The 14,335-nt window shown below is 37.8% G+C and overlaps 1 protein-coding gene across 1 annotated transcript in view; it reads right to left on the reverse strand.

The window, feature by feature from the left end:
• Positions 1 to 4,084: 4,084 nt before the first annotated feature.
• The window catches only part of LOC124863911, a 265,902-nt gene continuing 255,651 nt past the window's right edge, over positions 4,085 to 14,335 (reverse strand). The window contains exons 2-3 of the mRNA XM_047358471.1: positions 8,295 to 10,340; positions 4,085 to 4,251 (exon numbers count right to left, since the gene is read on the reverse strand). Of these exons, the coding sequence (XP_047214427.1) occupies positions 4,234 to 4,251; positions 8,295 to 9,776 (1,500 nt within the window). The 5' untranslated portion in view covers positions 9,777 to 10,340 and the 3' untranslated portion in view covers positions 4,085 to 4,233. The remainder of the gene's footprint in view (positions 4,252 to 8,294; positions 10,341 to 14,335) is intronic.

Here is a 14,335-nt window from a genome sequence, read left to right on the forward strand (position 1 = left end):
TTTTCATGGTTTTTGTATCTGATTTATATTAATGTAGCACATTATTTCTCACAGATATGGAGGAAAAGCAGTTTATAGATATTTGGGACATAGCTCATTTATAGACAAGACACATATGAAGTTTCCATTTTGAACATTTGTGTGCAATATCTTTTAAATTTTTTTACTTTCATTGTAAATTTTATTGTCAAGATCCGAAACCTCGATATTAATCTACAATAATACTATGTAAATTAGGGCACTACAGAACAATCTAACCCAGGCGATACTCACTGCTAAATGTAGTGCAAGAAAATATTTGCACTCCTATAGAGTTCTTCTTTAATATAAAAGATAAGTAAAGACAAAAAAGCCTTTTCTAAATGGAGATTTTAATTATTAAGAGAAAATAGTTATTCAAACCAACCAAGCCCTATTTTATGTGTATGTCCTCTCAACCCGATAACTGGTTGTGCCACTCCTGGGGGCAAAACCAGTGCCATTAAGTGTTTGGAATAACTGGGAATGATTCTTTAACATCCCTGTGAAGATATTTTGGACAACTCTTCTTTGCTGAATTGTTTAAGTCCACCATATTGGAGTGTTCTTGAATATTAACGACCTGTTTGAGGTCATCCAACAGCATTACTAATTTAAGTCCAGACTTTGACTAGGCCTCTTGTGATCCTACCCTTCAGTGTTCTTTTTTGTTTTGAGGAAATCAGAGGTAGACTTGCTGGTGTGCTTCTAGTCATTGTCCAGCTGCATAACCCAAGTGCACTTACGCTGAAGGTCACAAAGAATTCATAATTTCATTATTTACAGCAAGTCTTTCAGGCCATATAACACTACCACCACCACTATTAGAATGATGCTGTGTTCAGAAATGTTGTGTTAGTTTAATCTCCTTTCCATTTTCAGTACACAGAATATTTTTCTGAAGGTCTTGGGAATTATCAAGATCATTTTTGAGAAATGTATGATGGGTCTTTGTGTTCTTTTTGGTTAGCTGTGGTTTTTGCATCTCCCATTTTTGAACAGTCTCTTTCCTTTTGTTAAATGATTTATGAAAATGGAATTAGGAGGAAATAAAAATGGCAAAAAGTAGGTACAAATTAATCTTATGAATTGGTAAAAGATTTATCTGACTAAGAGGAATTACTTAAACAATATTTAAACTATTTTAATTGGGCTTTACGCATAGTCTGACAGACATAAGATAGTATGTTTTCTCCAATAAGGTGGTTTTCAAATAACAATCAGTTTGGGAACACTGTAGGATGATGCCTCTTTGGGATCCTCTGTCAGGATTTTTACATATCCAAAGACATGACTTTCAGATGCTGGTAATACACTGTAAGTTTTGAAAAAAAAATGTTTCCTCTTTGTTTAGTTTTCTCATTTTAGAAGATCAAACTGCACACTATATTGTTACGGTCAAGAAGGACTACACAAAAAAAACAAAATCAAAACAAAACAAGTACAGAAGCTAAGCTTTGAAAAACCTTCTAAATGGCTGGAGAACTACTCATCCAGACCACTTCATTTCTTCAAGATTTTCATAAAGAAACTTTGGAGAAGATGGCCATATATATATACACACACGTGGACAAAATTGCTGGTACCCCTCAGTTAATGAAAGAAAAACCCACAATGGTCACAGAAATAACTTGAATCTGACAAAGGTAATAATGAATACAAATTCTATGAAAATGAACAAATTAAAGTCTGACATTGCTTTCAAACATGCTTCAACAGAATCATTTAAAAAAAATAAACTCATGAAACAGGCCTGGACAAAAATGATGGTACCCTTAACTTAATATTTTGTTGCACTGCAATCAAATGATTCCTATAACTGTCAATGAGACTTCTGCACCTCTCAGCAGGTATTTTGGTCCACTCCTCATGAGCACACTGCTCCAGTTGTCTCAGGTTTGAAGGCTGCCTTTTCCAGACGGCATGTTTCAGCTCCTTCCAAAGATGCTCAATAGGATTTAGGTCAGGGCTCATAGAAGGTCACTTCAGAATAGTCCAATGTTTTCCTCTTAGCCATTTTTGGGTGTTTTTAGCTGTGTGTTTTGGGTCATTATCCTGTTCCAAGACCTATGACCTGCGACTGAGACCAAGCTTTCTGACACTGGGCAGCACATTTCTCTCTAATAATAAAGGAATGATTGTGTACTAGTCTTCTTCAGTCTCGTTGGGGACAAAAGTGCCAGCATACCAACTTGCTTCCCAAAACCAATATTTAGCAGCCATTAATTCGCTTATTGTCTGAGAGTAGCACATTAGCATGCTAAAATACACTAACTAGGAACTAATAAAAATTGCAGGATATTCATCTTAGAGGAAATGGAAAACAATGGGCATACATAGTTATGAGTAAATCTATCATTAATGTTAAACACAATAAAAAGTGGCTTGTGATCTTTTCCTATATATATTTAAATAGTACATGTAAAAATTTGCATTCCTTTTTAGCATTTCACTGTCTTGTTATTTTGTAAACAGTGGTGTTATATGACTCATTGGTGGAGGATTGCTTGATATGGTGGCTCTGCTCAGCAACATGGACACTGAAAACTGCTGAACACTTATGAAACGTTTTGTACCTTAAAGCCACATTATTTTAGATTATTTTTGCTCCCACTCGGCCATAATGAATATTGTTCAGTATCCAATATTGCTGCCATTCATAAATTGTAGTGAAAATTGTAGGTATATTAGCACTTTTGACAGCTTGAATCACATTAGACCAGTTTCACACATGGTACCATACAACCTGTTTGTAATCATGTTCACTGGTGTTTAGATGCATAAAATTGAAAGAAATGCATTGTTATTCGCTTTTAGCATTGCTTATAGCACCACAGTAATGAGCAAACCCCACTATTTTTCAAACTTGCCAACTCAACTCGGGTGTGACATCAATTTCAGATCCAAGTTATCACTTTCAATACAAATCCAGTGCAGTAGTAGGGCACACTGGGGCAGTTGGGACACTTTTGGCTTTTTCCATGCCTACACAAAATTAAATGCTAAAACAGCATTGCTTTAAATTATGTATTAAATCAACCAATAAGATCTGTTTCTCAGCTGGATTATTAATGTAAGATGCATTTTGTCTCTGCTTCTTTATGCTTTAAAACTGTATAACTATAAGTTGCAGTTGTAGTAGGAATTTAGAAATAACTTAAAAATTCAATTTGACCAAAATTTTCCACGTAAGTTGCTTAGTTTTTGCTTTGTTATATTTAATGTCATATTTAATGTTTTGGTATATTTAAGTGTTTAGATCAATTTATTAATTAGTTTTTTAAGTCACAAACATGCATTGCAAATAAGCGTAAATGGAAACAACAATTCAACAAACAATGATTAAAATATTACAACAGAAAAAAACTGTTGTCACTTACTTGTACTTATCTGTGGCCACCATCAGTGTATAGTTGATACATGTGTCTCTGTCATCTTAATGTTTACGGCTCTGACCCACTTGCAGATAAACTCAGAAGACTAGAAAAACAGTTCTTAGGTTTGTTTATTGAATCGGTAACAGAATGTCTGGATCAGGACTTGAAAGTGGCAGGAATCAGAGGATGAGAAGGTGGAGGCCACCAGAGGAGGGGATGGTAGAAGCCTGGGGAAGTGGATCTCTCCGGGTGAAGTTTCCGAATGGATGAGGTAAGTTTCAGTCACGTTCTCTTCTTCAACCTTTAACTAGGAACGATTAGTGAAGTTGTGTGCGGAGGTCCGCTTGACTCACGTTGGAGTATGGGCAGGTTCGTTTGCAGATGTTTGTTGATCCAGAGCCTCAGGAGGCAGCCAGCCAATTTTGGTCTGAGGAGGTTGTATGGAAGGTAATAGAGATTGGATCAGAGCTGATGTCCTTGTCAGAACCAGGAGGCCAGGTCGCAGATTTCCTGCAACCTGGCCTGACCAGAAGGCATAGAGGGTAAGGAGGCCAGGTAATCCGAAATCATAGAGGGGTCACAGATAAAGGAGCGGGGCACCCAGGATCGGTCTTCGGGACCATAACCATCCCAGTCAACGAGATATTGCTAGGAAACCTGGGAGGACCACACCAGAAGTGAGTACAAAGAACTAAGCGTACGAGATACAAAAAGCAGAGTAAATCTCAGGGCCAGACTAGTTACCACTGGGGGCTAGCACTCAGGCAACAAAGTGCAGGCTGCGTCTCCCTTATGAAGCTCCGGAGAAGATTGCAGATGATGAACACCTGTGCCCATCTCACCAAGGTCCCTGGCTCTGTGGAGATATATTATGTGTGTGCATTATTATTATTATGTTCATAACCAGTGTGGGAAATAAAATAAATGTATAACCTGTGTTAGTGGCCTGCAGAATTGTTATTGCACAAACTTGGCCTTGAGTGTGGTGAAGCAGAAAAATACTGAAGAACTGTAAGCTCGGGAAAAGGATGTGAAAAGATTAACGGGCCAAGTACTCCCTTCTTATATCAGTAGATACGGGATGCAGCTGGGAGACAAGAACATGTCCTAATATGGTAGGCAGGAAAAGTTTGTAAGTGACTATATGTGAGAAAAAACTGTAAACAGGGCGCTGCCCATTTTCATGTGTGTTTTAATAAAAGCAATGAGCCCAGTGAGAAGTTCCGAAGTTATCCCGGTGTGTGGTCAGATCACATGAGAGCTTCCCTGGTCCAGGTACTTTTAATTTAATACAACGGTGTCTGAGTGTGTTATTTCAATGGGTGTGAATTCTTTCAGCTTACTGTGAATAAACGAACACACAGAAGACCTCTCGGAGGGGGTGCTTCAACACCCCAGACGCCTCTAAAAACTCTCCCACTGCGTTTGAGTATTTTCTAAGTTTGTCATTGGTAATACAATGACAAACTTAGAAAATACTAAGTCCCTTATTTGTAAGTACTTCCAAATATTTGCCCTTATTAGCAATCCATTCCTTCCAGAAAAGGGTGGTGTTTGTGCTATGTTTGGGTCACTGTTCCAGATTCTGAAGGATCAGCAACCAGAGGTCTGGATGGATTATTACCCTAGCACATTGGATAGCAAAGTATTCTGGAGTATACAATTTGTCCAATTGGTTTACAGCTACTTTTGGTAAAAGGAGGTCCTTCATTGTTGCCATGACTTCCTTTGAAAGTCTTACTTGTGGATGTTTCACAGCGCTCTAATTGCCAGGTTGATAGCCACAGCTTTGTCCAGCAATGATCCTCTAAACCTTATCAGAAACAATGCCCTAACTACTGCCCTGACAGATGATTCTTGTCCTTCCAGCAGCTCGTCTGACTCTGACAACTTTGTTAACTTTGATGATGATTTTGATGAATATTCCAATGTTTAGTCTCCATTTAATCACTTGATGACTTTCTTTTTCCTTTCTTTTGCCTCAATACTATATTAATAATTTATTCACTTGATTTTCATTCCATTTTTACTGTTTTCTCTGAAAATCCTTCTGCCATGTGGTAGCTACCTGCCTAATTGTTTGATGGGTGTTTTATACACTGAAGTTTGTAAGTTTCGTCTGACAGGATTATTGCTCACACAGAGGATAACGACTATGTCATTTATTTTATTATTCAATCTCATTATACGTTTTATATTCATTGTCATTCAATTACTTGTTTATTATTTTGTATGACATAATAACCATTTACAAGATTCGAGCCAAATTCATATTATATTATAATCTAAACCCTCTTGCTAATAAAAAAGCCTTAGCTAGAAGCAACTGGCCTCAAACAAAAAGACTGTAACCTGGAGAAATTCACAACACATTAGAATACATCACACGGAGACAGCTGTATGTTGTTCAATTACCTGGGCCCAGGGGAAGAGCTCATGTAGGTAGGATACACCGAGACTTCTTCTGCCTTTCCTGACTGGGCTCATTTCTTTTATTAAAACACACACGAAAAATTGGCAGTGCCCTTGTTTACAATATTTTCTACACATAGTCACGTACACATTTTTCCGGCTGACCATATTTAGAAAGGCATTGTCCACCAGCTGCATCCCGTATCTACTGATATAAGCAGGGAGTAACTCAGTCAGTTGTATTATCTCTAATTTTCACACACTCCTGCAGTTCTCAGTAATTTTCCACTTCACCTCTCCTGTGAGAAATACTTCTGCAGGCCACACAATGTCTTATACTAACACATGTTACACATTTTATTTCCCACACTGGTTATGAACATAGTAATAATGTACACACATAATATATCTCCACATAAGTCATTAGTACATTTATAGTCAACATAACTTTACCAGTCTGCAAAATATTCTTATATTTAATTTTGACCTGCTGGCATGTCCTTTTTGGTCCAGTCACATTTATGCTGTATTAATATTGAAGAGATGCACAACAGAAAAAGAGTAACAGAAATTAATGAACATACAAACTCGATCATATTAATGAACTGGAGGCCTTTGTTCATGAGGATTGAGCTAAAATTCTTCAGGAACGCTACCAGAAGCTGGGGGCTGGCTAAGAATCACATTTGCAGCCAGTTTTAACAGCAACAGGATTCTCTACTACGTACTAAAGATGCTTGTCATGAAGGGGCTGAGTCACTTTTAGATTGCTTTAGTCATTAAAAAAAGCATTTTGGGTTTAATTTGGAGACACCACTTATAATATTGGTCATCCTGAAGTATTTATTTGTATTATTATTTTAGCAGTTTATTGCTAACAGCCGCTAGTTTATACATGTAAACCTTACCTTACTGCTGCATATTTATCAACATTTACTTAATTTATTTTTCTATTTTAATACATTTTTATCATTATTGACAGGTGAGCAAAAATAATGAGGTAAAAGTAAGAGCTGAGATAGGAGGAGTTTTTGTTCTATAGATCTATTTGTGAACAGAAACAGATAGGAAAATGTAGAATTAAGATTCAAAATGAATGGAATTGAATTTCATATCTATCTATATAACAATAATACATTTTATCTGGTTAGTGCTTTTCAAAGATCTTGAAGACACTTTACAGGAATCAAACAAAATTATAAGATCGAAACACTTAAGTGTCATCGTTTTTAACGGCCGAATTAACCCACATGCGGAAAAACACTCAGAGAACAGTAGAAACGGTTTGGAAGTTTATTGCTAGAAATCAGGAACAATAATAAACACTTATGAACCAGTTTAAAGTACAGAACATATTAGTAAGGTCCTTTACAGGTAACATTCCAATAAAATTACATAAATGGTTTTTAATAGGAAAAACCGGAGCACCCGGCGAAAACCCAAAGTGAAAGACTCCAAATATCAAAGGTAGGCTGGGATTTTTACCCTTGTTGTCCTGACCTAGAAAATATTATGCTAATAGGAGTTATTCCTGAAATTTGTTTGGTCTATGTTATCAAATGCCAGATCATTTCTACACATATACAAAGTTATTTTAGCTATTACTAAAATGTTAATGGTTTGTTTTGCAGAAGGATGCCAGATATTGTGCGTGTTTGTGGTCTGTAATCTACAGGGAAGAAGAAGATACTCTCTGCTTTCGGAAAACATTCCTAAAAGGTTTTGTGATTCCTGAAAAGAACCTTTGAACTGCAGATTTTGGGGGTTTTATGTTAAATAAATCTTTAAACATCTCAATACAGCACTCTTAAAAGGACGGCCATCTTCTGATACCATAGCCTTCAACACCGCTTCAGTGGAGCCAAACTCGTTTTTTAGATCTTTGGTGATGTCTCTAACAAGTTGTTTAGCGTTTTCATTGTATATATTGACAGTAAAGTCTTTTTCTACATCATCCACTCCTGACAGATAACACAGGATCTTTCCCATTTCTTTGGACCTAAGGGGCCCGCCATTTTTCTTTGAACAGTCTAAAACTGCACCCATTACAAAAAATGCCAGACCTTCCTCTAGTTCTGTGTTCTCAGACACGTCACTTTCAATCAGCTCCTGATTTGACATGTTAGTTTGAACTTCATCATTACAACTGGAATAAATATTCCCTGATTCTGTAAACCTGGTTGACATCTTTTTGAGAAATCTTTCACGTGTCACAATCAAGGAATCAGTGTGAGATGTTAAAGAGACTTGGCCTGCTTCATCAGATTTAGACTGGTCTGCGAATTCACTTGAAATATTTGGTTTACTGTCTTTTTCATTTTGTGCCTCACAGGGCTCTGGAGACATTATTTGGGTCGATGTGACATATATTTGTTTAACCAGATCGTCGATCTCTGACAGCACGCTGGAAACTTTATCCTCTTCACCTATTTGATAGGTTTCCCGATTTTTTATCCACAGAAAGATGCTTTGGAGAAATGTCCTTACCTCGTCTTCTGCTCTGGCATAGAAGACTTCAGGGCAAACTTGTATCTGGCCAGAAGCGTCCCTTACTTTCTTGCTAGAGAGGACAGAATCTGAAAGATATTTTCCTTCTGGAGGAACAGGAATTTGAAAATAATGGCTCCTCATGATTTGAGCGTATAATTTATCAGTCAGTTCCTTTACAAACTGTTTGATCTTGTCATTTAGAAATTGGTTCCCTGTAGATTCTGCACACAGGCTGTCAATCTGAGGTTTGATAGACTGAAAATCCAGTTTAGGAATGTGGTCTGTCTCTGTGTAGTCTCGATGTTTTGGGCTTTCCTCATCTGATGAATACTCAGGAACGCATCCAGGAAACATGAAGCACATGAGTCTGTTTGATCTACCTGGGTCATGTTTCAGTTTGACCACCTTTGTGTCACTTGAATCCAATGATTTCTCCAATGAAGACACCATACTGCTGAACCGCTGCTTGGCAAAGCTGGAAAATTCTGGTTTGCTGGTTATTTGTTGTCTTCCAGCTGGAGCGGTTTTGAGCTTTGATGAAAATAGGCTTCTGATATCACCAACAATATTTTTCAAGTTAAAATGTGGCGTGCATGAACTTTTCTCATCTTTCTGTCTAACTGAACCTTCGGATTTGCAGAAATGAAGGTCCTCAATGATAGTTTGGCTAATTGCTTCTGCCACTTGAATTGTTTTGAAAGGATCTACTGACGGGCAAAATTCTGTAACATCGTCTGCTGTTTTGGCATCGTATAAATTATCTGAATCATCTATTATTTCTGTAATTCCCTCACCAACCAAGGCCAGAAAAAAGGGAGATGTTACAACTGCAGAAACACTTTCCTCTGGACGTTCAAATGCAATCTTTGGTTTTGGTGGAGGCAGATTTAAGGCCTCCTTTTTCTTCATGAATCTGCTCCAGTATCTGTCAACACAACTTGAGCTGGCTCTGTTAAGATGTTTTCGGAAAAATGTAACTGTGTTGGAAACCATTTTGTTGAGATTTCTTAGGTTGGAAAAGCGGCCACTCACATACACGGCAGGTTCCACGGGATAAACGGGGGTCCTTCTGATCACATTTGCAATAGAAGTTACTTTTCGAGAGACCTCCTCTTCCATCAATGAGTTTAACTCCTTCCCACTGTGACATATTTCTGGTGAAACCTGGAGAACGTTGGCCATTTCTGCTGTAATCAAACTGTTTAAATGCACACTGATTATTTTATCAGTCATTGCATAGGCCTCGACATTCTCTTCAATCATTGGAATCAGGATTTTCAATGAATTTTCCACACATTGCTGAAAAATGTCGCTAAGTATGTCAGCCAGAACCCCTGTAATATGTGAATCCTTCAGACCTTGTGAAAGCAAGGTCCACTGTGCCGGTGATAAAGTCTTCAAACGAGGCAATATTATGTCCTCCACGTTGTCAATTGAGATGGAGATATTTCTCTTCCTTAGTCCACTTGACTGAAACATTTTAAAAAGCTTTTTTGGATCCAAAACTCAAAAAGGACGATCTGCTTTGCTACTCTTCTTGAAGTGACGTGTTTTCAGAATGACAAGAGATTTAACATAGAGTGCCTCTGATGCGTCACAATCCGTTACGTCACAAGACGCGTGCGTATTAGACATGATTGGTGAGCGAATTCCCTCGAGAGAACATCCCACAGAAGATCAAAGCGTCAGCTGTCACGTGCTCCACATAGCTCTGTAGCCTTAGAAACCTCCCGGAAGTAGTTGACCGCCAACTAGGCTGAATCTTAACAAAAGTTGTAATTTGGGGTTATTTGTGATTAGCTAGTTACTTAAGTAGCTCGTTAGTCTTCATAAGTAATCTATAAACAATTCTCCATGTTGTAGAATGAAACTGACAGGTTAAAGTTAGCCTACCTGCTAAAGTTCTCCGTATAGAGCTCCAGCTGTCATCTCCTCTCAGTTAGTTAATTGGTCTGATTCGCTCCGGAGTCGTTCGGAGAGGCGTCCCGATCTTCGTCCGTTCTGCCGGGATGTAGGAGTTGAATTCACCACCACATGTAGCATCTGGAGGTCATAGTTTAAAAAGACTCTTGTAAGCTGTTTGCGGGTTGGTGGCTGCTGTGTCCAGATGCGTTTCTCCATCAGCAGCTGTTCATCAGGGGCTTCAGTGGTCTGCAGGCTCACCATCCGTGCTTTAAAAGATTGGATTGTATTTCTACAAAGCGTTTTGTAGCCACAGGTATGATAGCTGCATGCATGCTTCATTAAAATCCACCTGCTGGTAGATTATTGACATTGAAGTCTAAAGTGATTAAATAAATTTGTTATATCAGCAAACTTCAGCAAAGCCTCTTTTAGCAGCTCCTGGACATCATATGCAACAGTTTCCAGGTGGTTTTACTGATCTATATGGTGTTTACTTCAGTGATAAACCTCAGTCAGTTCTATACAAAACACTTTTTACGTTAAGCAGCTACTGAAGCACTCATGTTTGAATAATAACTATGTTCTGCTGTAGCATCTTTTAATAATGGATTTTTCTTCTAATTAAAAATGGTGACAGACTGACTGGCTGCAGGACCATGGACAGTGACACCAGCACCACAGTGGACTGGAAAGCTGCTTACAGTGGCAAGAACAAGTAATCAACTTTTTCATGTTCACTTTTCCACCATGAAAACACCATCTCCATGGAGATGCAACATCATGCTTTATTTCAGCTTGGAAAAGGTAGATGGAGCATCCTAGATGAAACCTGTTAGAGGCTGCAGGCGGAGGTTCACCTTCCAGCAGGACAACGACCCTAAACATACATCTAGAGATACGATGGAATGATTTAGGTCATAGCATATCCATGTGTTAGCATGGCCCAGTCAAAGTCCAGGCCTAAATACAAGTCGAAATATGTGGCAAAACTTGAGAACTGATCTTCAGAGACAATCTCAATCCAGTCTGACTGAGCTTGAGCTATTTTGCAAAGAAGAACGAGCGAAAATGTTCAAAAAATATATATAGATGGTTAAAGCTGCTGGAACTGCAGAGAAAGGTGGCTCTACATAGTATTGACTAGGGAGTAGGGTTGAATATAAATGCATGCAACACTTTTCAGATTGTTTTGTTAAAAATTGTTATGAGTTTCCTTCTACTTCATAATTTTAAATGATTTTGTGTTGGTCTGTCACATGAAATGCCATTAAATGTTTGTGGTTGAAACTGACACAATATAAAGGGGTGTGAATAGATTTGCAAGACACAGTTTTTCCTGTACCTTACACTATGTTTTGTAGGTATAGTCCTATGTTCACTCAGGAATCTATACACTAACTAGCTACTTTATTGTGTCCGCTTTTAAAGCTCCAGGCGGGACTCCTTTCTGCTATCAGAACTACCTTAATTCTTCATGGTATAGATTGAACAGAAATGTTGCTTCATATTGCCACAATAGGATTACACATTTGCTGCAGATTTACATCCATACTGAAAATGTTCTGCTCCAACACGTGAAAAGCAGGTGCTCAGTTAGATTGAGATCTGGTGACTGTAGAGGCCAATGGAGCAAAGTGAACTCATTGCCATGTTCAAGAAACCAGCTTGAGATGACTTGTGACACCTTTTATTATCCTGCTGGAAGTAGGCCCAAAGTGTGCCAGGAACCCCCCCCCCATACACACACCATTATATCACCACCACCAGCCTGACTTGTTGATGCCATGCAGGATGAATCCATACCTTCATGTTATTCATTCCAAATTCTGACCCAACCATCTGAATGTTGAGGCTTAAACAGACTCTCATCTGTCTAGGCAACTTTTTAACCCCTAATTATCCAGTTTTGGTGAGCCTGTGGATTCTTGGCTCAGTTTATGGTTCTTAGCTGACAAATGTGGCAACTGGTGGAGCCTTTTGCTGCCATTGTTTTTTTAAATTACTGTTGCCTTTCCATTATCTCAAACCAGTCTGTCCTTTCTCCTCTGACATCAACAAGACATTTTTGTTGCCTCAAGCTCCTCAATACTCATACAACTCATCAGCAGAACATTGCTCCTACAAAACCGACACCTCTCTGCAACCACAGCAATCGTATTTTCCTCAAAATGAGCCTACCACCGTGCTGGTAGAAGGTGTATTGTCATTAAAATCATTTTATGTGTATGTAATCTCACATTTTTCATACTATATTTCTTGGATTGGAAAATAATACTTAAAAAAAGTATTGTTATTTCCCAAAGACTATTGTCTAAGTAGCCAAATATTCAGTAAAACCTCTTTTGCTAGATGTAGGATAGAAAAAAACGTCATGAATACCAGTTTGCTCTATCAATCAAATAGCTTTTGATAATGGGCTTTCATTTTAATGATGCTTAAATAGCTTTTTTGTATTTTTCTACCATTAAAATATGTTTAAAATGGTCAATAACTTTACTATGGCATGTTGTAGTGCCATCAAACTCATAGCACACATAGAGCACATTATCTTGATCATACTACAACTCTTATTTTCGGACAATGTGCCACAGATATTGCACATATTCTCCATGTAACATTATGTTTTGTTTTTTTTTAGGTATTATTATCCACAAAGACAATGTTAGAGTGACATAGGGCGACATAAACATCATCACATCTACTCCATATCACGTTGTTTACACTGCAACAACTTTTAAACAACTCACAAAGTTGTGACAAAAAGTTTATTTAAGCACCTTTTCCCAAAATAAGAGTTGTAGTATGATCAAGTATGATCATACGGTGATACCGTGACGAAAGTCACTTTATATGACAAGTTTACCCACAAAATTGTTGGAGGTAAAAGTTACATTTTGAGGGGCTATGACTTCAGGTGTGGGAAATAAAATAAATGTATAACCTGTGTTAGTGGCCTGCAGAATTGTTATTGCACAAACTTGGCCTTGAGTGTGGTGAAGCAGAAAAATACTGAAGAACTGTAAGCTCGGGAAAAGGATGTGAAAAGATTAACGGGCCAAGTACTCCCTTCTTATATCAGTAGATACGGGATGCAGCTGGGAGACAAGAACATGTCCTAATATGGTAGGCAGGAAAAGTTTGTAAGTGACTATATGTGAGAAAAAACTGTAAACAGGGCGCTGCCCATTTTCATGTGTGTTTTAATAAAAGCAATGAGCCCAGTGAGAAGTTCCGAAGTCGTCCCGGTGTGTGGTCAGATCACATGAGAGCTTCCCTGGTCCAGGTACTTTTAATTTAATACAACGGTGTCTGAGTGTGTTATTTCAATGGGTGTGAATTCAGGTGTGGGAAATAAAATAAATGTATAACCTGTGCTAGTGGCCTGCAGAATTGTTATTGCACAAACTTGGCCTTGAGTGTGGTGAAGCAGAAAAATACTGAAGAACTGTAAGCTCGGGAAAAGGATGTGAAAAGATTAACGGTTGTCTATGGTAAAACAAAAAGATTTTAACAGACGTTTAGACTTTTTCCAGTCAGGTTCAAAATGATCGAATTACACTCAAACTTAACATAAGATGAAATGAACCTTAACAGAATTACTGGACTGGACTGAAATAGAGAAAACTTGAGTTAGTTGAAACAAACTTTAGTTACTTGAACTAAATACAAAGCTGACTGAAACTGTACAGTGTATCTATAAAACTGGGTAAGATAAACTAAGATTATAAAATATAATATGCCCTTCATTTTTTGTGTTCATCAGTGAGTGAGTTTTTATTTTTAATTTTTAATAAGAACTAAACCAAGCACTATTTAAATTAATAGCAACTACCTAAAATAGTGTTCTCCTTTTTAAATGTAATAAGGACAGCGGCTACAGTGACACATTGGGAAGACCCATGTGTCAAAGGGGGAATATGTCACATCTGGTAAAGCATTAATCCTACACTATAAATTTTTCTGACTATGCAAAAAATTTTTGCAAATCATGCATAATTTGTTGCAAACACAGGGGAAGAAGTATTGCCTAGTGGTAATAGATTAACCTAGTTACACATTTCTTCCCCACATATGGTATCCCACAGATTATAAGGTCAGATAATGGAACTCATTTTGTAAATAAACTAATAGAA

This window comes from Girardinichthys multiradiatus, chromosome Y, assembly GCF_021462225.1.
Source record: "Girardinichthys multiradiatus isolate DD_20200921_A chromosome Y, DD_fGirMul_XY1, whole genome shotgun sequence".
Taxonomy (NCBI): domain Eukaryota; kingdom Metazoa; phylum Chordata; class Actinopteri; order Cyprinodontiformes; family Goodeidae; genus Girardinichthys; species Girardinichthys multiradiatus.